Source organism: Orcinus orca, chromosome 14 (genome assembly GCF_937001465.1).
Source record: "Orcinus orca chromosome 14, mOrcOrc1.1, whole genome shotgun sequence".
Taxonomy (NCBI): Eukaryota; Metazoa; Chordata; class Mammalia; order Artiodactyla; family Delphinidae; genus Orcinus; species Orcinus orca.
Genome location: NC_064572.1, coordinates 44,877,807 through 44,905,649, shown reverse-complemented (window position 1 = coordinate 44,905,649; position 27,843 = coordinate 44,877,807). Strand labels below are relative to the sequence as shown.

The window sequence follows — 27,843 nt, the reverse complement described above, 5'->3', positions numbered from 1 at the left end:
TAAATTGTACTTTTCATACTTTCTAATGATCTTCATGATGTTTTTTTAAATAAATTTGATGTTTTTTAATCTATCTATCTACCTATTTTTGGCTGCACCACATGGCATGAGGGATCTTAGTTTCCTGACCAGGGATTGAACCAGTGCCCCTTGCGGGAGAAGCACAGAGTCTTAACCATTGGACTGGCAGGGAAATCCCCATAATAATATGTATAATGGCCACAAAATTGGTTGGATTGATATACTAGGACTTAGCCACTGTTTTTGAACTAATAGGTGGTCCCAAGTTTTTCTCTGTTATCTATAATGTAGTAAACATCTTTGTACAGTTGTTATTAAATAAAAGAAATTTACAAAAGAAGAAATTTATAAAATTACTGTTACTGAATCTTAAGTATAATTTTAAGACTCTTAATTAATATTATTTTATTCTCTTCCAAAAGATTAAGGAACTTTTTATGTTATGTTTGTTTTTAAGAAATCACAGTGTTCTAAAACATCAGAAAATCATTTTCAATACCAACTATGTATTAGTTTAAGTTAGACGAGTATGGTAGATTGATTTCATATAAACAACTTTTTTTTTTAATTAATTTATTTTATTTTTGGTTGCGTTGGGTCTTTGTTGCTGCCCGCAGGCTTTCTGTAGTTGCAGAGAGCAGGGGCTACTCTTCGTTGCAGTACGTGGGCTTCTTATTGCGGTGGTTTCTCTTGTTGTGGAGCGTGGGCTGTAGGCACGCGGGCTTCAGTTGTTTTGGCACGTGTCTCAGTAGTTGTAGCTCGCAGACTCTAGAGCACAGGCTCAGTAGTTGTTGTGCACGGGCTTAGTTGCTCCGCGGCATGTGGGATCTTCCCAGACCAGGGCTCGAACCCGTGTCCCCTGCATTGGCAGGCGGATTCTTAACCACTGCGCCACCAGGGAAGTCATGAACAACTCTTTAGGACAAAAATTGTTAAATTATTAATTTAGCAAACAGTATAATGTATTTACATTATATAATGTCCTCCCTCCCTCCGCGCCCCCCATCCCACGCCACTAGGCCATCATAGAGAAATGGTTGGTTCAAACAGAATAAAAATTTTGTAACAGTAGCCAAGATATGGAAGCAACCCAAGTGCCCTGCCCATCAACAGACAAATGGATATGTATACAATGAAATATTTCTCAGCCATAAAAAAGAATGAAATTCTGCCTTTTACAGCAAAGTGGATGGACCTAGAGAATATTATGCTTGGTGAAATAAGTCAGACAGAGAAAGACAAATACTATATATCACTTACATGTGGAATCTAAAAAATAATACAAATGAATGTATATGCAAAACAGAAACAGTCTCACAGATATAGAAAACAAACTAGTGGTTACCAAAGGGGAGAGGGAAGGCGGGGAGGGGCATATTAGGGGTATGGGATTAAGAGATACAAACCACTATGTATAAAATAGATAAGCATCAAGGATATATTGTATAGCACAGGGAGTTACAGCCATTGAGTATATTCTGTAAAAATACTGAATCACTCTGTACACCTGAAACTAATATAATATTGTAAATCAATTATGCTTGAATAAAAAAAGAATTTTGTATTTAATCATCAGTTATTCTTTATACCTAATTACTGTGTAAGTATTTTATATCATTTAATTTCTATCTGATTACTTTTTTAAAGTTTCATTTTATTTTACTTAATCAGAACACCAAATGCAGGTTAATTTCAGTTTTATAGGGGTTTTTTTGTTATGGTCATTTTTCAAGATAGATTTTTTTTTTAAGTAAAATTGGTTAGATTTTGCTTCTAATAATCTAAATATTTCAAATTCTCTGTTGTTAGGCCTTAGTCTTACTAAGCTACTTTTGCTCATTAAAGAAAAGTTAGCCCAGATATGTAGAGATAGCAGTGTGAAAGAAACTAAAACCATTCTGATGGTATAAAACAGAGATGACACAAACTAGGAGGCTAAGAAATCTTCCTCTTCTTCTAGACATATTTGGAGAATTTGACAGGAAAGCAAGTGGCAAAGTTATGTCTATTCTGACAGAAAGTCTGTTCACCCCCTTGTTGGCATAAAGGCAGAGACTGTATCTTTCAAGAACCTACTCAAAAAAATTGAGCTCTTTGATAGTTTTGACCTGAAAGAGATTTTCAGATGCTCCATGCATCTGATTATACAGGTAATTTGTGAGTTCTAGTGTAAGCTCTGTACCACAGTGTTGAGTAATGGTCTGGTACCAACTTATAATTAATATCTGTCAGGATTTACAGCCTAGGAGGGGGTGGAAGGAATAGCCTTGTTAATCCACCCAGACAGGTATAAAATACATTTTTATACCCTTGTAGCAGCTTCAGAGAGCAATTTACAGTATTTCTATGTGTGGGTTTCATAGAAGCATCTTTCTTTATCCTTGGTTTTTCTCTGGGAACATTTGTCACACATCATTCTTTCTATTTTATTTAGTGTTATACATAAGCTATATTTTAGGGTTTGGTACTTGAGAAAGCCCAGGGGAGACATGCTTTGCTATTATTTTAAACCTCTTAATATAGTGTGATAGTTTCAGAAAACTAAGAACCCTTTGGAGGCAGAAAGACCAACTTGTCTGACAGCAAAGAAATAGAAATCAGAAACTCTGGGACCTTAAACTGCAGTCTTCTCATATACAAAATGAGCTGTTCATTTAATTAAAACTTAGCATCCTCAGGATATATTATACTTTTCTCAGGTTACTGGCAAATTTTAAAATATTCTAGCTTAAAACAGAGCTGTGAAACTAGAGAATCTTGGAGCTGGAAGGGATATTAAAGGTTATCTTGTAACCAGGTATAGGAATCCTTTTTATATATAGTTACTTGCTCATTTTATTTATAGTTGTTTAAGCATTTCAGTGGCAGGAAGCACATTTAAAAGCTAATCACATTTATTAATCTAAGTCCCAATAATTCAGAGAGAGAGTGGTGAGGAAGCATAATAGTAGTAACTCTTTACCTTAATGAAAAAAATGGTAATCAAAAGTTTTCAAATAAAAGTGTCTTAAATGCCTTTCTGTACTTCAATCCCTTGTGGTTTGTGATTGGGATTCCATTAGTTCTTAAAATATCTGATATTTTCCTTTATATTTGTTTGAATTGGAAAAAGAAACTGAGACCTGTAATGGTTTAAGGGCTTTGATTTGCCCAGCATCAAAGCAAATAAATAATAGAACTGATCATTTCTTACTCTCTTCCTTGTGTAATCCCAGGATTTTCTCTTTTTCCCCTGTACTTTGGCCCCTAGGAAAAAAAGAGAGAGAGATAACATAAGCTTGATAATGGATACTGATCCTAGTACATCAGTCAGAAATACTGTTAGTGTCTAGTCATTCACGTGCTTTGATATTTCCTTCATCCTGCAGGCTTACTGTGGATTTCTTCGTCCTGGAGTTTCTTCAGAGAATCTTTCTGCAGTGGCCACAGGAAACTGGGGCTGTGGTGCCTTTGGGGGCGATGCTAGATTAAAAGGTGAGTGAATCAGTTGTTATAAGAAGGATAATAGTATTTTGACTAAGGAGAAGAGTTAGTCCTTCAAACCGGATTTCTAACCACAAACCACAAAGATCTAAAAGAAGAGAAAAAGAATATTTGACACCATCCTTTTTTTTCTTATTGTATATGAAGGAATCCGTATTTTTATTTACTATTTACCTGCAGAGGTCACTTATCTCTGATCTATAAGACACAGTATTTAGTTGAATAAAGAGAGGGAAGAGGCCAAAATTACTATGAAGTTTCAAGCCAAAGCACCCATTCAAGCACGTTCGGTTACAGAAGTGATTTTTTATGGACAGAGCTATTTGATGACTGACTCGTTCATTCACCAAAATCACGGCACATCTGCCACTGCCTAAGCACTGTGGTAGGCTCTGAGAATACAAAGGTGAATAAGATGTAGTCCCTGCTTTGGAATTCACAGTCTAGCATATGAGAGAGAGGCATAGACAAATGCAGCACATAGTAATGAGTGCTTTAATAGAGGTACACAGTGTGTGGGACTATAGCTTGGGAGAGCTGCATGAATGGCACAGATAAGGAGGCATTTGGGTACTCAAGAAGGATAAACATTTCTTGCCCTTTATAGTTTATAGTAGAAAAATCACAAACCTATCAACAAAGCTATTGGTCATTTACCATATTATGACGTTTGCTTTCCTCTCAGGAGTGTCAGTTATAGAGAATAGTATTATATTATTACTTAGCATGGTTACTATTCTTTGTCAACCCAGCTGGTGACATAAGCTGGGTGTGCTACAGTACAGTCTTGACACTAACTCCCTGAAGTTAGTACAGACCCTCGGGTTAAGGACACCCATCCTCCACAAGACTGCCCCTACTGCAGACTCTAGCTGCAAGTCTGGGGAGGGGGTGTCCCCCTGCCCACCTGCACCTCTTACCAGCTGGCTACCAGTCTTGGGAGTTTTCCACAACCAACCCCTCTAAGGTTTGATAATTCATTAGAATGACTCACAGAACCCAGGAAGGTGCTATTATAATTTTATTACAAAGGATACTCATAGGGTTTATGTATTTCAGCCTGTTGAGTTGTTGTCACATGGATTTATGTTTTATGTGTTTACATCTTTGTGGCATGCTTAGAAAAATCTTCTCTATTCCTTTATTCTAAAGGCTTTCACCCATATTTTCTTCGTATTCAAAAACAAAAACCGCATGTTGTCAGTTTTGGTGTTTTGAAGGTCTATAGAAGAAGGAATTTCTGGGTTTTATTTTATGAAATTCTTTATCATCCTGAATTTGTTTGAGGAAACCTGTTTTTCACTCTGGGCTTATTGATCTTATGACAGACACTTTTTTCTGTTTTTCTCAAGTAAAATAAATGAGTAGATTCATCTCATCAATCCAGAAACCAGGTCTACCATAAGCCTTGGTCATTTGTGATGGACAATTTGGGAAGCTTTATAAATGTGTTCATTTTGTTTCTTTTCTTCATGGCATAAAAGCCTTTCTCTCAGACTGCGGCTTTGCTTGCTCTGGTGACTATTAAGGGTAGTATAGTATACACAAGATTCTCATTGTGTAATTTTCTCAATTATTGAGATTATTTTTCTGTTGTGAGCATATATTGTTTTGTTGGTTTTTTCCAGCTTTACTGAAATATAATTGACATACAGAACTATATAATTTTAAGGTGTACAACATAATGATTTGACTTACATCATGAAATGAATATCAAGTAGGTTTAGTGAATATCTATCATCTCATATAGATACAACATTAAAGAAGTAGAAAAAAACTGTTTTCCTTGTGATGAGAATTCTCAGGCTTTACTCGCTTAGCAACTTTCATTTATAACGTACAACAGCAGTGTTAATTATCTTTATCATGTTGTACATTACATTCCTAGTACTTACTTATCTTATAACTGGAGGTTTGTACCTTTTGACTACCTTCATCTAATTCCCTTTCCCCCAACCTCCTGCCTCTGGTAGACAGAAATCTGTCTACCAGAAATCATATTAGGAAAATAAGGAAAATCATATTTTCCTATGAGTTTGTTTATTTGTTTCTGAAGTATAATTGACCTACTTATACTACGTTAGCTCCTGGTATACAACATAGTGATTCTATATTTCTGTATATTTCAAAATGATCTCCATGATAAGTCTATTTGTCTTCTGTCACCATGCAAAGATCTTATGTAATTACTGACTGTATTCCCTACACTGTACATTTCATACCCATGACTCATTTATTTTGCAACTGGAAGTTTATACCTCTTCCCCCTCACCTATTTCTCTCCTCCTCCCTACCCCCTCCCTTCTGGAAGCCACCTGTTTGTTCTCTGTATCTATTACTCTGTTTCTGTTTGGTTATGTTTGTTCATTAATTTTGTTTTGTTTTTAGATTGTACCCATAAGTGAAATCATACAGTATTTGTCTTTCTATTCCACTTAGCATAATACCCTCTAGGTCCATCCATGTTGTTGCAAATGGCAAGATTTCATTCTTTTTTATGGCCAAGTAGTATTTCATTGTATATATATACCACATCTTTATCCACTTATCTATTGATGGGCACTTAGATTGCGTCCATATCTTGCTATTGTAAATAGTGCTGCAATGAACATAGGGGTACATATCTTTCCTAATTAGTGTTTTCATTTTCTTCAGATAAATACCCAGAAGTGGAATTGCTGGATTGTATGGTAGTTCTAACTTTTTGAGGAACCTTCATACTGTATTCCATATATATTGCATCAATATATATTCTCATCAGCAGTACACAAGGGTTCCCTTTTCTCCACATCCTCACCAACACTTATTTGTTGTCTTTTGATAATAGCCATTCTGAAAGGTGTGAGGTGCAATTTCATTGTGGTTTTGACTTGCATTTCCCTGATGATTAGTGATGTTGAGCATATTTTCATGTGCCTCTTGGCCATCTGTATGTCTTCTTTGGAAAAATGTCTATCTAGGTCCTCTGGCCAGTTTTTAATCTGGTTGTTTGTTTTTTTGGCATTGAGATGTATGAGTTCTTTGTATATTTTGGATATTAACCCCTTTTTGGATATATCATTTGCAAATATCTTGTCCCATTCAGTAGGTGGCCCTTTTCGTTTTGTTGGTTTCCTTCACTGTGCAAAAGCTTTTTTGTTTACTGTAGTCCCATTTGTTGATTTTTGCTTCTGTTTTCATTGTCTCAGGAGACATATCCAAAAAATATTGCTAAGACTTATGTCAAAGAGCATACTGCCTATGTTTTCTTCTAGAAGTTTCGTGGTTTTAGGTGTTACTTTTAATCCATTTTGAATTTATTTTTGTATATGGTATGTGAAAGTGGTCCAGTTTAATTCTTTCGCATGTAGCTGTCCAGTTTTCCCAACATCATTTATTGAAGAGGCTGTCTTTTCCCCATTGTGTATTCTTGCCTCCTTTGTTATAGATTAATTGCCCATATAAATATGGGTTCATTTCTGGGCTCTCTATTCAGTTCCATTGATCTGTGTGTGTGTTTTTGTTCCAGTACCATGCTGTATTGACTACTGTAGCTTTGTAGTAGTTTGAAATCAGGGAGTGTGATTTGTCCAGCTTTGTTATTCTTTGTCAAAAATTGCTTTGGCGGGCTTCCCTGGTGGTGCAGTAGTTGAGAGTTCACCTGCCGATACAGGGGACACGGGTTCGTGCCCCGGTACGGGAGGATCCCACATGCCGCGGAGCGGCTGGGCCCGTGAGCCATGGCCACTGAGCCTGCGCGTCCAGAGCCTGTGCTCCGCAACGGGAGAGGCCACAACAGTGTGAGGCCCGTGTACAGCAAAAAAAAAAAAATTACTTTGGCTATTTAGGGTCTTTTGTGTTTCCATACAAATTTTAGAATTATTTTATTTCTGTGAAAAATGCCATTGATATTTTGAAAGAGGTTGCATCAAATCTGTTATTGTTTTTGTAATTTTAAAAAATCTTATTAAAAATGTTCTCAACAACATGGATGACCTTGAAAGAATGATGCTAAGTGAGATAGATACCATATGATCTCACTTATATGTGGAACCTTAAAAAAAAAAAAAAAAGAGCTCATAGATACACAGAACAGATCAGTGGTTGCCAGAGGTATAGGATGGAGAGTGCACACAATGTGTGAAAGAGGTCAAAAGGTACAGACTTCCAGTTATAAAATGAATAAATCGTGGGGATGTAATGTGCAGCATGGTGATTATAGTTAATAATACTGTATTGTATATTTGAAAGTTGCTAAAAGAGTAAATCTTGCAAGTTCTCATCACAAAAAATATGTAGCTATGTGTGGTGGTGGATGTTAACTAGATTTATTGTGGTGATCATTTTGCAATATATACAAATATCTAATTATGTTGTACACCTGAAATGAATATAATGCTATATGTCAATTATATTCTGATTGTATAAAAAAAAAGAGTCAGCCGTAGGAACTGTATAAAAACCCCTCTTTTATAAGCCCACTTTCTCATTAGCCACATAGCATATATAAGCAAGGGAGCATTTAAATCCTAGATTAATTTCCAAGAGAAGAGAGCATTAATAAAGACATGTTCGCTGATGAACCAACATTAGAGAGGCAGAGCGGGTGCACAGAGAAGAATCAGAAGCTATGGTCCAGTTCAAAGTATTGATAGATTAAATAAAGTTGGTAAACAAAAACCCTTTGAGAGCAGATAAAGACAGGGCCAATATTAACTTCTCTGAACTGGCCATCTTTATCTGTCCCTATGTCTTAGTAATGTTTCAGGAAGACTCATCTGAACCATCAGATGCTATCCCTACCCTATAAGAAAGAAGGGAGGAAGGACAGTTAAAACAAGCAAACAAAAAACTTCATGGAGGGAGAACATGGGCATATAATAAACCCTTAAACTTACCTTTCTTTTATTAGAAATAAGGCTAAATATTTTTTAACATGCTTGTTGCCTAACTGTGCATGAGTTTTTCAGTTTGTAACAATTTAATTTTGAATGGCTTTCATTGTACGTTATGCTAACAACTAGTAAGAGAATATTTTTCATATATTCATTCATTCAACAGACATTGATTAACAGCTTTCTGCCCCAGACAGCCAATGGCCCTATGAGCCAGAGGGTAGGAAAGAAGGGACATAGGGAAGAGGGGCTTGATGCCTGTCCTCCAGCAGCAGCCAGTTACCTCCTGCAGGCTTGTGGAACCAAAGGGGCTCTCTCTGTCCTCCTGCCTGGCCCCTCATCTTTCTGAGGACCCTCTGGAGGCCCGTGGAAAAGAGCTTTTGAGTGAATGTGAATTCTCCTTTCTGGGGCTTATAGCTATTACAAAGTGACACTACCCCCACCTCCAGTTCACACTTGGCTTTCAAAATTTTATTCTCACCCATTTCTATGGTAGTTACCTCTTTCTCCTGTGTTCTTTCAAGATAATAGTTCATGTGTTTTGTCTCTTCTTGGTAGAGCTTGTTGTACTTTGGTTGCCCTGAAAACTCAGCTCTCTGGTAGACTCAGGAAAAGTTATGATTCTGTAGATTACTTGGCCTTTTCTCATTGTTAGATAGAGTAGAAGCACTGTTTTTTGCTTTTTTTGTTTGTTTTTTGCAGCATTATTTATCCCATCTCAGTAGAGACTGTTGAGTGGGCTCCTGCCCCCTAAGTGTACCACCAGGCGCCCATGAGATTTTTAGGAGATAACTTGAAACCATTTCTAAATAGTTTTTAAAGCAAATTATGTTTGTTTCATCTCTTATTTCTAATTTTATTGCATTGTAATCAAAGAGTATAGATAAAATTATCTCTACTTTTTAAGAGTTTTTTGGGCTTTTACTTGTGGCCTAACATAATTGTTGTATATATTATGTTGGCACTTGAAAAGATGTCTCTGAAGGGTATAGAATTTATACTTTGTTAGATTCTATACCTATTAGATCAGACCCTATATTTTTCTAGTTTTGTCTGCCTGCTTTCCGAAGGAATCAAGTGGTGCTCTAAAGTTCTTTCTGTTGTGTTTTTGTCAATTTCTCATTGCATATCCTCAGTGTTTATTTTTTGTACCTCTCCATACTGTGTTATCTGACTTGTGAAAGACTATGCCATTGCTAGCTTACCATAATTTGAAGCTATCTTGATGCAGTCCTGTGCATTTTCTTTTCTATCCCCATTCCCTACCTTCACTACCTAATAGTGACTTGCAAATAAAATAAGCTTAATGAATTTCTATTTGACAAATAGAAATTTCAGCTCCACCGCTTTCTGGCTTTGTGACCTTAGACAGGTTAATTAATCTTTTGGTGCCTTTATTTCCTGATTTTCAAAATGGAAATAATACTAACATTTATTCAGTTTTTGTAAGGATTAAGTGAGTTAATCCTTGTGAATCTTGAGTTTGTCCTTTAAAAAAAGCTGCTAGAACGTTCAGCATGCTACAATATAGAGCTCAGTGTTAGCAGTTGTTACTAATGTTACATGCTAATGGCCTCAGACCATACCTGTGGTATAAAGTATCCATGGTTTTACTCATTTTTTGTTTGGTTCATTTGTTACAAGAGGACACTGTGAATTGTTTTTTGACATTATTCATATTTATTTGAAGAATTTTCACAGCTTAACATTGATGCCAAAAGGAAAATTAAAACCAAGCTCCCTGCAGGTTAATTTAAGTGATTATTTTGGCACCTAGTTGTGCTTGAAGTTAGAATTTGATGGTTTTATATCATACTTGGAGTCAGTCCATACACCCTATTAGATTTGTGATTTATTCTCATCTAAATTGTGATAACAGGAGAGTTCACTTAAATTGCAAGACGTAATTGTCTAGATGTGCAAAGATCTTGGGGATGTAGTGAGGTCTGAAGACAGTTCTGTTTAAAATGATCTTTTGTTAGTGATTACTGATGTATTTAAGGTCAAGATTAATTTAAATTTCTGAAAATTTCCTTTGTGTATTTATAGTCTAATATCCAATGCAAGGAGAAAAGTTATAACAGATTATGGAATTATACTCTGAAAGAGTCTTTAGGGATCATCTGATTCAACTTCTTCATTGCACAGATGGCGAAAATGCAGGCAGGAGAGTTAAGTGACTTGGCCAAAGTCATAGAGCTTAGATAGCTAGCAGAAGGGCAAGGCCTGAGTTCAGGTCTTCAGTCTCCAGTCCCAGCTTTTGTTACCATGTGTACCCAAACAGAAATGGATGTGAAATCAAGAATGTAATATGAACTGGTTCTCTTATTAGGATCCAGCCTCTTTTTTGGTAGATCTGTCAAGCTTAGCTCCAGGAGCCTATCCACAGGGACAAAGTGGCCTGTGAAGCATTTAAAACTTAAACTCTATAGGGAGATACATTTTAAATGTTTTTATTAATATTTTATTTCGTAAATGGCAAATGACCAGTGATCTAGTATTTCTGTATGTAAGGACGAAGTAGGACTAAAAGGACTTTTCTTTGGGTCTCTCTCTCCTCTCTGTCTCTTAAATAGGAAATACTTAAAGCCAAATTTCATTCAAACCCAAAGATAAAAAAATGATACCTCTGGTAGAAGAAGATGACGATTCATTGGTTTCCCTTTTTATATGTAGTTTAGGTTAATTAGGAACCTTTTAAAATTGAGTGCACTGAAGCTTTAATGTATGTACAAGTTGGTTGAGTGGTTTTAATTAAAACATCTCTATTTTGAGATAATTACTTTCAACACTCCAAGATTAATGAGGCCTAGTCATGGTACCTTACTTGTTGGGGATACTCAATAAATATTAGTTTGGAAATTAGGAAATACTTTGGTATTTTAGAATATCACATGTATTCTAATGTCTTACATTGTTTCCCAAATTTGGAGATATTCAGCTATATCAAATTTACTAGTTCATCTTAAAAATATTTTTCCTTCCTACATAATTTTTAAACTTTTATTTGAAAATTTCAAATTTACAAAAAGTTACAAAAAGTTAAACAACTCTGTGTATGTTTATGTACATATATGCTTGTGTATTATATACAATTTTTTTCTGAATGATTTGAGCTTAAGTTACATACATTATACCCCCTTTGCTAAATACTTAAGTGTGTTTTTCCTATTCTCTTATATAAACACATTACAGTTATAAATTCATAAATGTACATTGATATAATATTTTAATCTTCTCATCCGTGTTGCAGTTTTATCAGGTGCCCTAATCAAACCCGTTGTAGCCATTTTGCCCTCCAATACAGGGTCCAGGGTCAGGTATTGCATTTAGTTAATGTCTGAGCCTCCTTTTGAATCTGGGTATTTCCACAGCCTTTCTTTGTCTTTCTTTTATGACATTGACATGTTTGAAGAATACAACATTCCTTGAGTTTATCTGCTGTTCCCTCATAATTAGGGTTATAGTATGCATTCTTGATCAGAGCAGTACCTATAGGTGATGGTGTCTGGAGGCACTTAGTAGTCATCTGACCCCATTAGTGATGTTAATTTTGATCACCCAGTCAAGGTGTTATCTGATTTTTCCACTGTTGCAGAGTTTTTTTCCTCTCTTGTAGTTAATTAAGTAGTCTGTAGGAAGACACTTTGAGACAAAATTTCCCTTAGGTTTAGCATCCTTTATTGATCTTTGCCTGATTCAGTCTTTACCATGATGGTTGCAAAAAGAGGATTATCTCGTTCTAGCACTCCCTCCCGACTTAACCAGTTAGTCTTTGGCTTTCTCCTGTGAGTAAAAGCCCTTCTTTCACTCTATTTATTATATATTATCATTGTGAACTCAGGAATTTATATTTTTTCAGTGATTTGTAAGTTATTACTGTACATAATATTTTGATGCTTGTCCAGATTTGGCTAGTAGGAGCTCCTTCAAACTGGCTCCTATATTCTTGTGACAAACATCCATCAGTTTTCCTGTTTTTGAGCACTTCTTCACTTTCTGGTATAATAAAACATTCTGGGTTCATCTTGTACCTGTCCTGTCCTAACCATGGAATCAGGTGTTCCCTGAGGAATACAGCTCTGTTAGGTGGAATGGTATTAGATACCAAGATCTGGGCACTAGATGTGTTCACTGCTACTAAGATGTCTTCTTTTTGGCCCTTTCAGCAGACAAAACTAAGAAATGCACATACACACACACACACACTCTCTCTCTCACACACACACTCAAATGTACATATTTTAGAAGTCATGAGTACATACCAGTGCCTTCCATTTCAATCTATCAATCACCACAGAGTTCTTTTTTGTCTTTTCCCATTCCGTGTTGTATTCCCTCTTCCATACTGAGAACTACAGCTGCCAGCAACATCAACAAATTAACTCATTTGTTCAGTCCTGAAATATATTTTAAAATAGTTTCAGAATTGCTTCACCTGTACTACTGTGGTAAGCAAATCTAGTAAAAAGAGTCTGGGAATTGTTTGCAATTCTTTCCTCGCCCAAGACTGAAGGCATATTAGTCAAACATTGTGTTCATAAGTTACTTGGATTAGTTCTTACTTTCATCCTTTCATTTTTCCTTTCCCTGTAGTGCTATTCTTTTGAAATAAAATTAGGCTCATTTGTTTTACTTTGCTTTCAGTTACAGGTTCCTCCCCATTCCCATTCTTATTGTTTTAATTTTGTTTTGAATATGTAGAATATTAACATGCTCTCAAAAAATCAAAACTATATTTATCCTCCATAGTGTTTTAGTTTGATTCCCACCTCCCATTTTATGAAGGAAAAGATATGTTACTAGCAAAAGGGCATTTATTGTACCTTTGTTCATTTTTGTTATTTAAAGTAAATTTTGTCGGGCTTCACTGGCGCAGTGGTTAAGAATCTACCTGCCAATGCAGGGGACACGGGTTGGAGCCTGGGTCCAGGAAGATCCCACATGCCATGGAGCAACTAAGCCCGTGCACCACAACTAGTGAGCCTGTGCGCCTAGAGCTTGTGCTCCTCAACAAGAGAAGCCACCACAGTGAGAAGCCTGCACATAGCAACAAAGAGTAGCCCCCACTCTCTGCATCTAGAGAAAAGCCCATGCGTAGCGACGAAGACCCAATGCAACCCAATGCAGCCCAAAATACATAAAATAAATAAATTTATTTTTAAAAATAATAAAAAAAATAAATTTTGTCTATTGAGATTAAGATTATAAAGGAATTTAACTTTTGGAAATATACTCCAGGCTGAGTGATTTGTAACTCTGATTTGTGGGGACAGTGGTTCTCAATGATTTTCCTTTTCCAGTACACCAGAGTTAACTGTCCAATGTTTTCAGTAACATTCACTCCATGCTGTAGTGATTGGGTGGAGGTGGGAGTGCAGGAGGGATAAGGATGTCTTCTCTAACCCATTTTTGAGAATGCTTGCTTGCTGTAGGGTTAATGAGAACAGTAGAACCTCCCAAGTATATTGCTCATGGGAAATCACAGAGACTCCTTTGACAGAAAAAAAAAACAATGACTATGTATAAGATAAAATAATTAAATCAAGCAAGCAAACACAAAAATTTTAGTTCCAGATTAGTGTAAGTGAAAAAAAAAAAAAATACCACTTCAGTACCTTAACTGTGCTGCCTCAGATGCACCTTCCTTTGTTTTCCCACAAAGATGCTTACTTACGTGGGAATTCTGTGGCTTGATGATATTCTCAGCAGCATGTCTGTTAAGTCACAAAACTAGATGATTTATATTCATCCTGTATTTGCCATTGCTAATAACGTGTATATTAGGTTTATAAATCTTTAATCCAGGATAAAGCTATGACACACCAGCTATAATTTACCTGGTTGAAAGAACAGAAGGTATCTTGATGTGAAGTGTCATAATATAGTTGTGTTTCTTCTCTTTGCTACAGCCTTAATACAGATACTGGCAGCTGCTGTAGCTGAGCGAGATGTGGTTTATTTCACCTTTGGGGACTCAGAATTGATGAGAGACATTTACAGCATGCACACGTTCCTTACTGAAAGGAAACTGACTGTTGGTAAGTAGGGGATAGTCTTGACACTTGGTATCTAGATGGATTGTACACCATCCAGAAGGAGCACTTGCTAAATCTGGATAGATCATAGTGGATAAGAAAAAATGGAAGTGTGACTTTGATGGGGCGACAAGGTCTTAGAGGGGCAATACTTGCAGAATCTTTTTCTGGCAAACTTTCCTCCTCAATCTTAAATGAGTATGTCAGCTTATTAATTTAAGGCCGAGAAGTTGGAGTTAGTGTCCATTTTTTACTTTTGTGTGTATAGAAAACTGAAAGAGGGAAGGTATTGGCGGGTAAGTTAAAACCTAAGCGGCCTCACTCTGAGTCATGTTTATCAGACATGCCAGCATCCTCCATCTACTGTTTCAGCTGGACCTGAAAGGCCTTGCTATATGGGAGCGAAATGTAAAATTAGAGTTGCCACGAACTCCCAAAACAATGCATGGATGGTGTACCATGTATAGCCTGCTGTAATTATGAACTAATAAGTAGTTTCTTTAAGGTATTCTAAAAAATTTTAACTTTATATCAGGAAAGCCTTCCAGGCTTTTTAAAATAAAGCCTTCATGCTCTATTTTCAAAAGCCAAATGTGAGCATATATTATTTAGATTAAGATAAAACTGAAGTGTTCTGTAGTAGTTTTACCCATCTGCATACCTTAATGTGCAAATTGGTCTGGCTTTCTGCTCTTCAGGAGAAGTATATAAGCTGTTGCTACGATATTACAATGAAGAATGTAGAAACTGTTCCACCCCTGGACCAGACATCAAGCTTTATCCATTCATATACCAAGCTGTTGAGTCTTGTGCGGAGACCACCAACCAGCCAGGACAAAGGACTGGGGCCTGAGGATCCAAGTGAATAGAACCTCCTTCCACCTCTCATGAGAAACATCCTTTCTGAACTGTCAGGTGTAACATATGAACTGACTTAATATAAATGTGTATATAATCCACATTTGTAGGCAAGGATGCGGTCCCTTCCACAAACATAGATTCAGACATATTTTGTTTCCATTTTTTTCTATTTCAGTCTTCATTCTTTGATTTTTCTTTCTTTTGCCCATAAGATTTCTTGTGAAATTTCATGAAAGTTTGTGCTCAGCCTGTCAGGTCTCTTTTTTGATGCCTGTATATTATACAAATTGCCTCTGCAGCTAGCAGATGCTAGGGAAGAAGGTGAAATCCTAGAATCTGTTTAACTAACTGGGTCTGCTAAAGATCTCCCTGTGAGCCTTTCACCCCCTACTCTTCTTATGATTGCATTGTTGGAGTTTTTGATTTTTGAAAATTAAGAGTTGGGGTTTTTTTTTTCATACATGTTACATAATGCAGATCCCCTGCGTTAAAAGTTTTGTATTTAAGGCAGAATAATTTCCAGAAAGTTATTTAGTGACATCACCTTTATCTGTAATGGTTTGTCTGTCCTTTTTCCCTGATCAATTTTTATTGATACTGTTTTTGGAAACTGACCTAAATGGAAGGAAATGTAGAATAAAAGAGTTTCCCAAATGGTGTTTAAAAAACAAACAGATTCAAGAGACTTGAAGGATCTTTTGTTTCTTGGGGTTTTTTTTTTCTTTCTTTTTGAATTAGGATTATTGTTTGTTCCTTGGTGCTTGAGGCATATTCATATAACCAGAGTTTAGAAACTGGGAACTTCATGGTGATCTGTACATAGTGAAGTTTCTCTAGTACTCAAAGGTTATATAGTTAATAAATTTTCATTAACAAATCATTTGTCAAACTCCCATATCATCTATATTTCATATATATAAAAATATATGTTCTTTAAGTGTGTCTACATGCAAGCACATAAAATCTAAATAAAACTGTAATTGTGGAAATGATTAGGTTTAGGCTTTATTAGGGGCTCTGTTTAAAATTCTTTATTTACAATTGTGTCCATTTAAAATGGGCAACAAACATAAATAATAATGTCTCTCAGAAGTTAAAGCCAATGTCAATTCTGTGTTAACTGAGAGTAGAGTTTAAGCACAGAAGCACTTATTTATATTTCTAAAGTAATTCTAAACCATACTGTTGAAGTTCTAGTTTATAGTCAACTGTCAGGAAAAGCTATTGGTGGTCAAATCCTATTAATAAGGAGCTTTAAGTAGATGGTCCAAACACCTGGTATCAATATTGGCAGGGAAAAAATGGGGCCTTGGCCAGCATCTGCAACTCTTTTTGTTTATATAGAGATTGAGAGGTTAGTGGAATTTGGCACCTGAAGGCAGCCACTTGTCACTGATGAAGTTTTTTAAGATTTTTCATCATCTCTGAGTCCAAGATGTCTGGCTTTATTTCTACTGGTACTAAAGTCTTTTCTTTCCTTCCCAACCCATTCCATGCTTTGGTTAAGCATTCATGGTATATTTCAGTTCTTTTTATCTATCTCTATATTCTTTCCCTCTTATCTAGCCCCAAGACTAAGTAAAGAGTTCTTTAAAATGTTGCATGAACAGTTTAGGAGGTTCATGTGGTAGAGAAATCATTGAGTCCAGGTAAGAAGACCCCCCAGCCTAATATTACAGAATACAGGTACTAAGACTCAGCTCTTAGTACTGAACAGGTTGGTGACCAGGCCATCTTCCTGACTGCCTTTCTTCTATTGAGGGGTTTTCAAGAATAAAAGCCTGCCTACTTCTTTGTCCCAGTACATTCTTGAATTGGGACGGTTTAATCATGAGGAATGTATAGAGAGAAATAATGTCCATTTTTTGTGGTGGGGAGGGTGGTGGAGAGAACATGATTCCTTTGTTCCTAAAGGCCCTCTGTAAAAAGAGGGACAAAATCAGACACTGAACTAACATTTGTATCTATTTTAAGACATTTAACAGCACCTTTTTGTTCTCTTCCATTTAGGGTTTCTTTTATTACATGTTGTTTACCCTTCCCTTCTTTAATCTACTGAGGCATGAAAGGATATTTTCAGTTTAGAATTCTTAGGTTTTTAATATAACTCACTTGCTTTTCACTTTCTATCTAGCTCACTCAAATGTACAATAACAGTTTAAGGAAACAATGTGGACTAATGGAAAGGGCGTGAGATTTAAAATCAGGCCAGCTGGGTTCAATTGCTAACTGTATCCCCAGCTAACATTTTAACCTTTGGATAAACTGAATTGCTGAGCCTTACTTAACTCATTTAGAAAATGGGTTATTAGCACCTACCAAGAAATACTGTATATAAAGCAACGAGCATAGGGTCTGGCACTCAGTTGGTCCTTAATAAATGCCAACTATTTTAGTTGACCAGAAACATGTATGGGGCACCTACTGTACACTAGGGACTGTGCTCATTGCTTTATATATTTTAGCCCGTTTTACCCATGGGCTAACAGATGCCCAGACGTTAGGGAGTACCATCTCAACTTCCAGGAGTTCATTATGAAAGGAGACTTACTTTGTAATCTGATAGAGCAAAGGTTCTGACACTCTTGTTCTCTACCAAGTTCGTAGTACAGCTTATTCTTCATCATAAATAACTGGTTATCAGTGGGGTATATTAAATGGTCTCTGAGACTTACCTCTTTTCTTCCTGGTTGAAGTGACACTAAAGGCAAGAAGATAGGTATTTGAAAGTGAGATTGAAAAGAAGATCTAACCAAGCTCCAGGATTGCTATGTCAGGTACTTAGCCAATAATATATTGCTTTGGAAACCAAGCATTAAGTTGCCCCACTCCAAGAATATGACGGAACAAAAAAGTCACTGGATTATATTCTTTAGCACTTCAACAGGAAGAGAAGCAATTGCATAGATTCTCACCTGTTTTCTTCTGTCTTCTCCAATCCATGTGGCTGCATGTTCATGGCTTTTTTTCTGATGTAAGGAAGAAGTGCATCCTAGGAAGTCTGCTTTAAAGACAAACAAAGGTTAAGAAGGTGTGTCCTTCCTCCTCTCAACCCTGTGGATCTGCCCCAGTCCTTTTTCTGGAGGGAAGGGAAAGACCAGCCATTCCTGGAACGTGAGCTCAGAATATTTAATCCTGTCCTTTGGGGGCTGGAAGTGGGTCCTAATGTGATACTTATTAGAACAAACTGCCGGAATCCACTGACCCACTGCTGTGCTCCGTGCCCACTGGAGTCCCCTTAGTCCCTCCTCACCAGATTCACACAGACCTACTGAGCCTTTAAAGTGCAAGCTTTCCCAAAGAAGACAACCAAAACTGTTCATCTGATAACTGGTTTTATTTTTTCTGACTGTTTATTTTAAATGTAGGGCTAACAGGTCATGATGATTTTGAACCTGGGGGATAAGGAGAGATCTGTGCTAATGTTTACATGATTTTTCTAGGAAGAGAATAAAGAAATTTTGATCCCCTTGGTACCACCTAATATACATACTCTCATTTTATTTATTTTTTAATTTATTTCATTTATTTATTTTTGGCTCCGTTGGATCTTCATTGCTCCAGACGGGCTTTCTCTAGTTGCAGAGAGCGGGGGCTACTCTTCGTTGCAGTGTGCGGGCTTCTCACTGCAGTGGTTTCTCTTGTTGCAGAGCACAGGCTCTAGGTGCATGGGCTTCAGTAGTTGTGGCATGCGGGCTCAGTAGTTGTGGCTCATGGGCTCTAGAGCACAGGCTCAGTAGTTTTGGTGCATGGGCCTAGTTGCTCCGTGGCATGTGGGATCTTCCTGGACCAGGGCTGGAACCTGTGTCCCCTGCATTGGCAGGCGGATTCCTAACCACTGCACCACCAGGGAAGCCCCATGCTCTCATTTTAAAAATGTGTGTCTTAGGTATTTGGTTAAAGTTTTTGCATATAGATTCGTTATCCCACATTAGGTGTTAGGCATGTAGAAATGGTCACAGGCATAAGGAACTTTCCAAAGGTAAAGAGAATTCAGGATGCCTTAGTTTTTCTTCCTTGCCAGGTTCCTGAGGTCATGTTTCCTGTTCATTTCCTTTTCCTAGTTTCCATCTTCCCTCAAGAGAGCTCAAATAAGAAGATGCCTTGAAGGTTCTGAGGACCACCGTCCTTCCATTCATTCACATATTCACAGACACAAGTGCCTTCTCTGGGCAACCATTGAACTGTCTGCTCAGGGATGCAAAGATGAATGACTTGTCCTCTGCACTCAGATCTAAACTGAGGCACAGAGAGAGGGTGATGCAAAAAACCCCACAAATATCATTTTCTTTTCACTACTGTGTTGCAATTCAACCTAGAAAAACGAATTGAATTTTTATGCTAACAATTTAGAAATTCGAATAGGCCCCTGGACAATGTCAGTTCACCAGAGTGTTTAATGCCCTTACACAACTTTCTCTGTTGGAGAGTTGTATAAACAAATGGCCTAACTTATAACGTTTAGATGGGCTACCTAAATGCCCTTTCTTGACTTAATATAGGAGCTGGCATGTGGCTTCTTGCCATCTTGATTCCTATCATCTCAAGTGCCTGCCATATTTGGTTCTTGGATTCTGAGAAAGTGGCACTGGACGCTAAAAAGTAGATTTCCTAATAGAAATGTTACTTTTCCCTATGGTGAGTCCACACAGGGTAGGTAGAAGGTCACGTTTATTTTAGCTGGAATTATATTGCCTCAGTTTGAATACTATACATTTAATAGATGAAAAATGAAAATTAGCTTTTACTTGATATCAAGGAAAAAATAAATTTTACTTGGCATCAAAATATTTCAAAATATGGGAACCTTGGGGATAAAATAATAAAAGGGTCCTTGGTGGTGAAAAGATGGGAGACCATGGCAGAGTGTTGCATTTTCTATTAAGATTTGTAACAAGAACGTATAAAGTTGGGCATAAAAAATTTCAATATTTGGGAAGAAATATACTCACTGTAGAATTGATAATACTCTCAAAAATATACCCTGATCTGCTCTTGAACATGTATGAAGCATCGTCATCAGAATCTTGACCTTGCAGTATTTTAGAGTATTCATTTATTCCACAGATATCATATTTCATTAATTCTAAAACATTTTTTTCACATTGTAGCATCTGGAATCCAAATACTTCTAAAACTTGGTGGTATATCATAATTTAATTTGCAGTATTTTTTAATGGTAATAAAATAAATGTATTTTATAATCTGTGGAATCTTATATTTGAGGAAACATGGTAATTAGAATGCCAGCCATATACCAGTCAGTTTTAAGCTTTGGAGCTGTAATTGTGACCAAGATAGACTGGGTCCTTGTTATCAAGTTTACACTGTAGTGGAGAACACAGACAAGAGCTTGTAACATGACTTAGACTGGGTAGTCAGGAAATGGTTTTCTTTTTAAGGGGAATTTCAGACATATACAAAAATAAAGTAGGGTAATAAACCTACATATATCACCCATCTTCAACAATTACCAATTCATAGCTAATCTCGTTTGCTCCATATTCCTACCTATTACCCACCCCAATTTTTTGAAGTTCACCCCAGACATAATATATGTCTTTAAAGACTGTACCACAATACCATCACACTAAAATAGAAAGAACTTCTTATTCCAAAACATGGAATACACAAACATTTCCCTATTCTTCCTGCTAAGTACAGCTAAAAACCATGAACATGATATATAAAACAAATATAAAATTCTGAAAGGGGGAAGAGAGAAGGCAGACTGGCTAGGGGAATCCTGGGAACCAAGGAACAATACAGTGGTAAGTTCCCTGGATTTTGTTATTGGTCTTATATTCTATAGTGATTACTGGAAAAGGCAGCCACCTAGAAATTCTGAGTGCAGATAAAGAAAGGCCCAAGAAAAGCCTACTCCCTTTAGCCAATGGACCAGGAAAGGGGCAGCCTACAAGACAGAAACTTTTATGTAATAAACCCTCTATTCAAGCCAAACACACAAAAACAACAACAAAACTAAGACCCTACCAGCAAAGATAATGTACAGAGCCTAGACTTTCACCCTTTCCAGGTTACAACAAAATGCTCCAGTAGGTCAGGTGGTAAAGGGGGTCTCTCCCAACGCAGTGTGAGTGGAGAACACATGCGAACACTGGACTTCTATCTCCACCTGGGCTAACATGGCTCCTCTCCCGTTTCCTGTTAGGTGCCCTGCCCCTTCCACTAGGAAGTGTCAGAGGAAGCCTAACTGACAGAACTTTTTCCCACTTCTCAGCAGAACTGAGGCCATTCATGCACTTCCATCTACCATTCTGCATTGTCAATGGAGAATACATGAAGAGCATCAGGGTGCTCCCCTTCCTAGCCAGAATTATGTCAGCACAGCCTACAGTGGAGCCTGAACTCCAATTTCTACCAAGCAGTGACAAGGAGCCCTCCCCTCTGTGTGTCAACTGAGGCAGAGAGGAGAACCTGAACATCCATCTCCATCTGGCTGTAACGAGGCAATGTCTTGTTCCCCAGCTGGAACAGTACCTGAGGCCAGCTAAAACAGGTATCAGGGCTTTCCTGGTGGCGCAGTGGTTGGGAGTCTGCCTGCCAATGCAGGGGACGCAGGTTCGTGCCCCGGTCCGGGAGGATCCCACATGCCGCGGAGCGGCTGGGCCCGTGAGCCATGGCCACTGAGCCTGCGCATCCGGAGCCTGTGCTCTGCAACAGGAGAGGCCACAGCGGTGAGGCCCGCGTACCACAAAAAGAAAAAACAAAACAAAAAAAACAGGTATCAGAGGAGGCCTGCTAAAACACAAGATTTAATGAGATCCCAGATTCTCATAATATCCAAAATGTTCCATGAAAAATCACTTTGAATGAAAAGTCACTTATCATATCAAGAACCAGGAAGATCTCAACTTGAGTGACAAAAGGCAACCAACAAACAGCAATACGGTGATGACACAAATGTTAGAATTACCTGACAAGGATTTTAAAGCAGCCATCATAAAAATGCTTCAACAAACAATTATGAACACTTGAAATAAATGAAAAAGTCTCAGCAAGAAAGTAGAAAGTCTCAACCAAGAGGTAGGATATATAAGAAAAACCAATTTAAAATTTTAAAACTAAAAAAATACAATAACAAATTTTAAAAAAACCCTCCAAGAATGAGCTCAACAACAGAATAAAAAGGATAGAGGAAAGAATCAGTGAACTTGAAAATGGAACCATAGAAATTAGCCAATTTGAACAATGATAAAAATAGACTGAAAATTAATTTAAAAAATAGGGCCTCAGGAAAATCTGAGACTATAACATATAACATTCATATCATTGGAATTCCAGAAGAGAGGAGAAAGATGGTGTGGGATGAAGAAGTGTTCAAAGAAATAGTTTCTAAAAAAATTTCCCAAATTTATCAAAAGACATAAAAACCTATAGATTCAAAAAGCTGAATGAACTCCAAACAGGATAAACTAAAAAAATTCCACACCAAAAGCACATCATAGTCAAACTTCTGGAACCAAAAAAGAAAAATTATTGAAAGCAGTCAGAAATGACATCTTACCTGCCAGGGCGGAGGCCAGGAGACATCATGGTGGTGGGTCTATATGGCAGCAGCTCTGTGGGGCTGTCTGGCTCTTACACTCGGCCACCACCGGCTCCTACAGGGTCTTCTGCAAGGGTCTGACCCAAATACTGCTCGTCTTAGACCTGGCCTGGTGGCTGCGCATCAACTTCCCCTACGTCTTCATCATAGCTTCCATGACGCTCAAAGTCCACATGCAGGTTCATATTGAGATCCATCGAAGGCCTTCCTCGGACTGACAGACGTGTCCTTAGGCTCGGGGCATCAGAGAACACCTGACATCAGAGAGTCAGGGACTCAGCATCCGCCTCGCAGAAGAGAAGGGAGCAGGTGATGACTCAGACAAAATACTGTATAGACTTAACAGAACACAGAAGGAGAGCCCTTGCCCATCAGATATAACTTCCAGGACGAATAAGCTTGCAGTTGATGTAAATGGTAATTCACAAAATGAGGAGTTAACACTGGAAATGAAAATGATCTGAGTGAGGTCAGCTTCTTGCTTCACGATGGCAACAAAGCACTTCCATGTTTGCAAGAATCAATAAGAAGAAATTCAGCTTCAGCAGCTGTTCAGAGGAAGACTTGATCTGTTCTTTGCTCCTGCAAAAGAGTGTTTTGCTGGGGTGTCCTGTGGCACTGGAGAAGCTCAGGTGAGGCACTGGCTGGGAGGAGGGCCCACTGCCACTGAGAGCCACAGAGGACAGAGCCACAAAGGAGAGCCTGGGGAGTCAGGACTACCATCCTCTCAAAAATGGTCAGAAATGGGGATTTGTGAGGATGAACCACCAAGTGCTTTTCTGGAGAGGCTAGACTCTGAGTTGGAACTGTCTTGCCTGCATTCCATCCTGTCTACACTGCTGCAGCACATCCCCAAATATTCTTGAATGATGAGACAAAATGTGTTTTCCCTGGCCATTCAAAGCTCATGTTTTCAGAGCAAACAGTAGAATACAAGAAAATGCTTTCATGTGAAAAAAGTACCTCAAATGATCTGCAGATAACACCGGCATTACTGGCTCTACAAGCTTTTGAATTTGCAAATCTGTTACGTCATAATTAAGGTACAAGCAGAACAATAAAAATAGATTAATTTTAAAAGTCCTAAATGATTTCTTTTGCATTAAGTCTGGATGCAAACCATGCAGCCATGAAGCTCCTGCTTTGGTTTGTATGACCAGATAGACTTAAAGTAAGTGGAATTCAAATTCATGGAAAGCTGGTTGATATGGAAGGAAATTTTTGACTTTTAAATTGTGCTTGAAAGACATTCAGGATTGGGAAACCATTTCAAGGAGAATATTGATATATCCTACATAAATATCAGATTAGACCCTAAAGATTTAACATGAAGCATTTAATATGCCTTCAACACCCATTCTAAAGGGCTACGGTCCCAGATACTGTCTCTGACCATCTAATGGAAGTAGATATTTGTAAAATCAACCCCTCTGTACTTGCTCTGAGCCAGGCTGAGTTGATGGTAAGCTGTTACCATTTCTGCATTTTTTTTTTTTTTTGCAGTACGTGGGCCTCTCACTGTTGTGGCCTCTCCCATTGCAGAGCACAGGCTCCGGACGCACAGGCTCAGCAGCCATGGCTCACGGGCCCAGCCGCTCCGTGGCATGTGGGATCTTCCCGGACCGGGGCACGAACCCGTGTCCCCTGCATCGGCAGGTGGACTCTCAACCACTGCGCCACCAGGGAAGCCCCATTTCTACATTTTGTAGAATAATTTTGGTCAACAAAATTTGATTTCTCTTCTCACATGCCTTTCCTTCCACTTCAAATGCAATAAATGGAGGCCCTACAGTGAAAGTTGCAACATTAACCTTACCTTTAGATAAACCTTTCTCTAATTAGGAACCCTAGCAGTGTTATTTGAAATAAAAAGGAGCTTGAGGCTATCTGTCGTTGCTCAGTTATAGAGAGGCAAATCAAGTATTTCCCTTATAGAAGGTTTCCAGTTTATAGGAGTCAAGGTATCTCTTACACTTAGATTTTTCTGGGTTAACTCCTTTTGTTGTGTGTTGATAACTTTGATAAAAGGCACTTAAGAGTGTAAGTTTTTAAGGAGTCCCAAAGTAAGACTTAACCAATTTCAGAATTATTTGACTGCATATATTAGTTTATATTGTGTGCTAAATTACTATGCCGTGTGCTATTTTAGTGTTTTGGGAAAATGAAAAATAAAGCCCATTCTTTGGCATAATAAATGTCTCATTTTATGTGTGTAAAAGAAAATTACAATTGGTTTCTCATCAGGAACAATGAAGGCCAGAAGGAAGTGGCACAACACTTTTCAAATTCTGAAAGAAAAGAACTGCCAATGCAGAATTCTATATCTAGTAAAAATATGCTTCAGGGATAAAGGGGGAAAATCAAGGCATTCTCAGATGAAGGAAAACTAAGAGAACTTGTTTCCAGCATACCTGCCCTAAAAGAATGACTAAAGGAAGTTCTTGAAACAGAAAGGAAATGATAAAAGAAGGAATCTTGAAACATCAGGAAGAACAGAAAGAGTAAAAATATGGATAAATACAGTACACTGTATTTTTCTTGAGTTTTCTAAATTACGTTTGTTGAAGCAAAAATTATAGCTGTCTATTGTGGTTTTCAATGTATATAGAGGAAATAAGACAATTATAAATGGGAGGGTCAAGGGCATAAAGAGAGGTAAGTTTTTTATACTTTGCTCAAACGTAAAATATTGATGCCAGTAGACAGTGACAAGTTATGTACTTATAAGGTAATACCTAGAACAACCACTCTGAAAGCTATAGAAAGAGGTACACTCAAAAATGCAATAGATACATCAAAATGGAATTTTAAAAGTTCAATTAACCCACAGATAGGCAGGAAAACAGAAAAATGTTAAACATAGAGAACCAGAAAATAAAAAATAATGGCAGACTTAAATATGCATACATCATAATTACATTAAATATTAAAGACAGAGATTGGCAGTGCATTAAAAATATGACCCAATTATATGAACTATATGGTATCTGTAAGAAACTCACTTCAAATATAATGATAAAGGGAGGTTGAAAGTGAAAGGATGGAATAAAAGATATACTTTGAAACATTAATCAAAAGCAGGAGTGGCTATATTGGTATCAAATAATGTAGACTTTAGAGCAAGAAATTTAGGGATAGGGAGGGATGTTTCATAGTGATAAAAGGGTCAATCCACTAAGAAGACAGCAATCTTAAATTTTTATGTACAAAGTAATAAGGATGCAAAATATGTGAAGCAAAAACTGACAGAAATGAATGGAAACAGACAAATATAAAATTATAGTTAATGACTTCAACATCCCTCTCTCCACAATTGATAGAACAATTTGATAGAAAATCAGCAAAGGGAATTCCCTAGTGGTCCTATTGTTAGGACTCTGCACTTTCATGCTGAGGCCACGGGTTCAATCCCTGGTCAGTGAACTAAGATCCCACAAGCCATGTGGTGCGGCCAAAAAACACAAAGAAACAAGGATATAGAACTCAACATCATCTCATCAATCAATCAATGTGATCTAAACACTTAAAAAACACTCCACTCAACAATGACAGAATGCACAATCTTTTCAAGTACCTGGGGAATATATGTCAAGATAGACCATTCCTAAGCTATAAAACAAACCTCAACAAATTGAAAAGAATTGAAATAATATAAAATGTGTCCTCTGGCCACAATGGAATCAATTAGAAATCAATAACAGAAAGCTAAAAGGAAAATTTCCAAACACTTAGAAACTAAACAACACACTTCTAAATAATTCATGGATTAAGTCTCAAGGGAAATTTTAAGATATATGTTTAACAGAATGAAAGTGAAAATATATACACACTACTGTATATAAAACAGATAATCAACAAGGACCTACTGTATAGCACAGCGAACTATACTCAATATTTTGTAATAACCAATAAGGGAAAATAATCTAAAAAAAAAAATATATATATATATATGAACCACTGCTGTACACCTGAAACCAACTATATTTCAATTAAAAAGAGGAAAGATCACAAATCAAGGCTACTACCTCAAGAAACTAGGGGGGAAAAAGCAAAATAAACTCAAGCAGAATGCAAAAATAAAGAGCTGAAATGAATGGGACAGAAAAAAGTTAATTGAGAAACACAAATGAAACAAAAAGCTTTGAAATGTTCAATCAAATTGACAAACCTCTCACAAGACTGAAAGGGAAAAATAGAGAAGACTCAAGTTACTAACATCAAAAATAAAATAAGGGATATTACTATAGACCCTGCAGACATTAAAAATATAATAATGGAATACCACAAACAACTATACACATATATCTGACAACTTTGATTATATGGAGCAATTCCTCAAAAAGTACAAACTACTACAACTCATCAAATATAAAATGTATAATTTGAATAACCATATAACTATTATGGAAATTGAGTTTGTAATTTTGTAACTCTCACAAAGCAATCTTCACACCTACATGGTTTTATTGGAGAATTCTACCAGCTGTTTAAAGAAGAATTAACATGACTATACAAACTCTTCCTGAAATAGGAGAGAGGAGGGAAAACTTCCCAATTTGTTTTATTACCTTGATACCAAAGCCAAAGACAGTAAAAACACAAACAGAACTTCAGACCAATATCTCTCATGATTAGAGATAGAAAAATTCTTAACGAAGTGTTAGCAAATAGAATTCAGCAATATAGTAAAAAATTATACACCATGACCAAGTGGGATTTATCCCAGGTATGCAAAGCTGGTTCAATTAATGTAATCATAGCAACAGGCTAAGGAAGTCATATGATCATATCAAAAGATGCAGAAAAAGCATTTGACAAAATCCAAGACATATTCATGATAAACATTCAGCAAACTAGAATACAGGGGAACTTCCTCAACATGACATACACACACAAAATCTATAAAAGTCTACAGTTAACACTGTGCTCAATGTTTAGAAACTAGATGATTTCTTCCTAAGATCAGGAACAAGGCAAGGATCTCTCACTACGTCTA

General features: G+C 37.1%; 2 protein-coding genes and 1 long non-coding RNA gene across 7 annotated transcripts in view; 2 read left to right on the top strand and 1 right to left on the bottom strand.

Moving 5' to 3' along the window:
- The window catches only part of PARG (poly(ADP-ribose) glycohydrolase), a 111,065-nt gene extending 94,908 nt beyond the window's left edge, over positions 1–16,157 (top strand). For all 5 annotated transcript variants that reach the window (XM_049697386.1, XM_049697388.1, XM_049697385.1 and 2 more), the window contains 3 exons: positions 3,390–3,495; positions 14,291–14,419; positions 15,115–16,157. In XM_049697386.1, the coding sequence (XP_049553343.1) occupies positions 3,390–3,495; positions 14,291–14,419; positions 15,115–15,269 (390 nt within the window). In that variant the 3' untranslated portion in view covers positions 15,270–16,157. The remainder of the gene's footprint in view (positions 1–3,389; positions 3,496–14,290; positions 14,420–15,114) is intronic.
- On the bottom strand, positions 475–18,302 carry LOC125961127 (uncharacterized). Its single transcript, XR_007471465.1, has 3 exons — positions 18,193–18,302; positions 3,215–3,267; positions 475–936 (listed from the first exon to the last, which is right to left on the bottom strand). It is a non-coding gene; the product is annotated as an uncharacterized LOC125961127 (long non-coding RNA).
- Positions 18,303–22,848: 4,546 nt separating this feature from the next.
- Positions 22,849–25,065, top strand: FAM220A (family with sequence similarity 220 member A). The gene is given in 3 exon segments (XM_049696883.1): positions 22,849–23,026; positions 23,376–23,687; positions 23,690–25,065. Coding segments are annotated over 3 exon segments (690 nt in total). The 3' UTR covers positions 23,890–25,065.
- Positions 25,066–27,843: the final 2,778 nt, after the last annotated feature.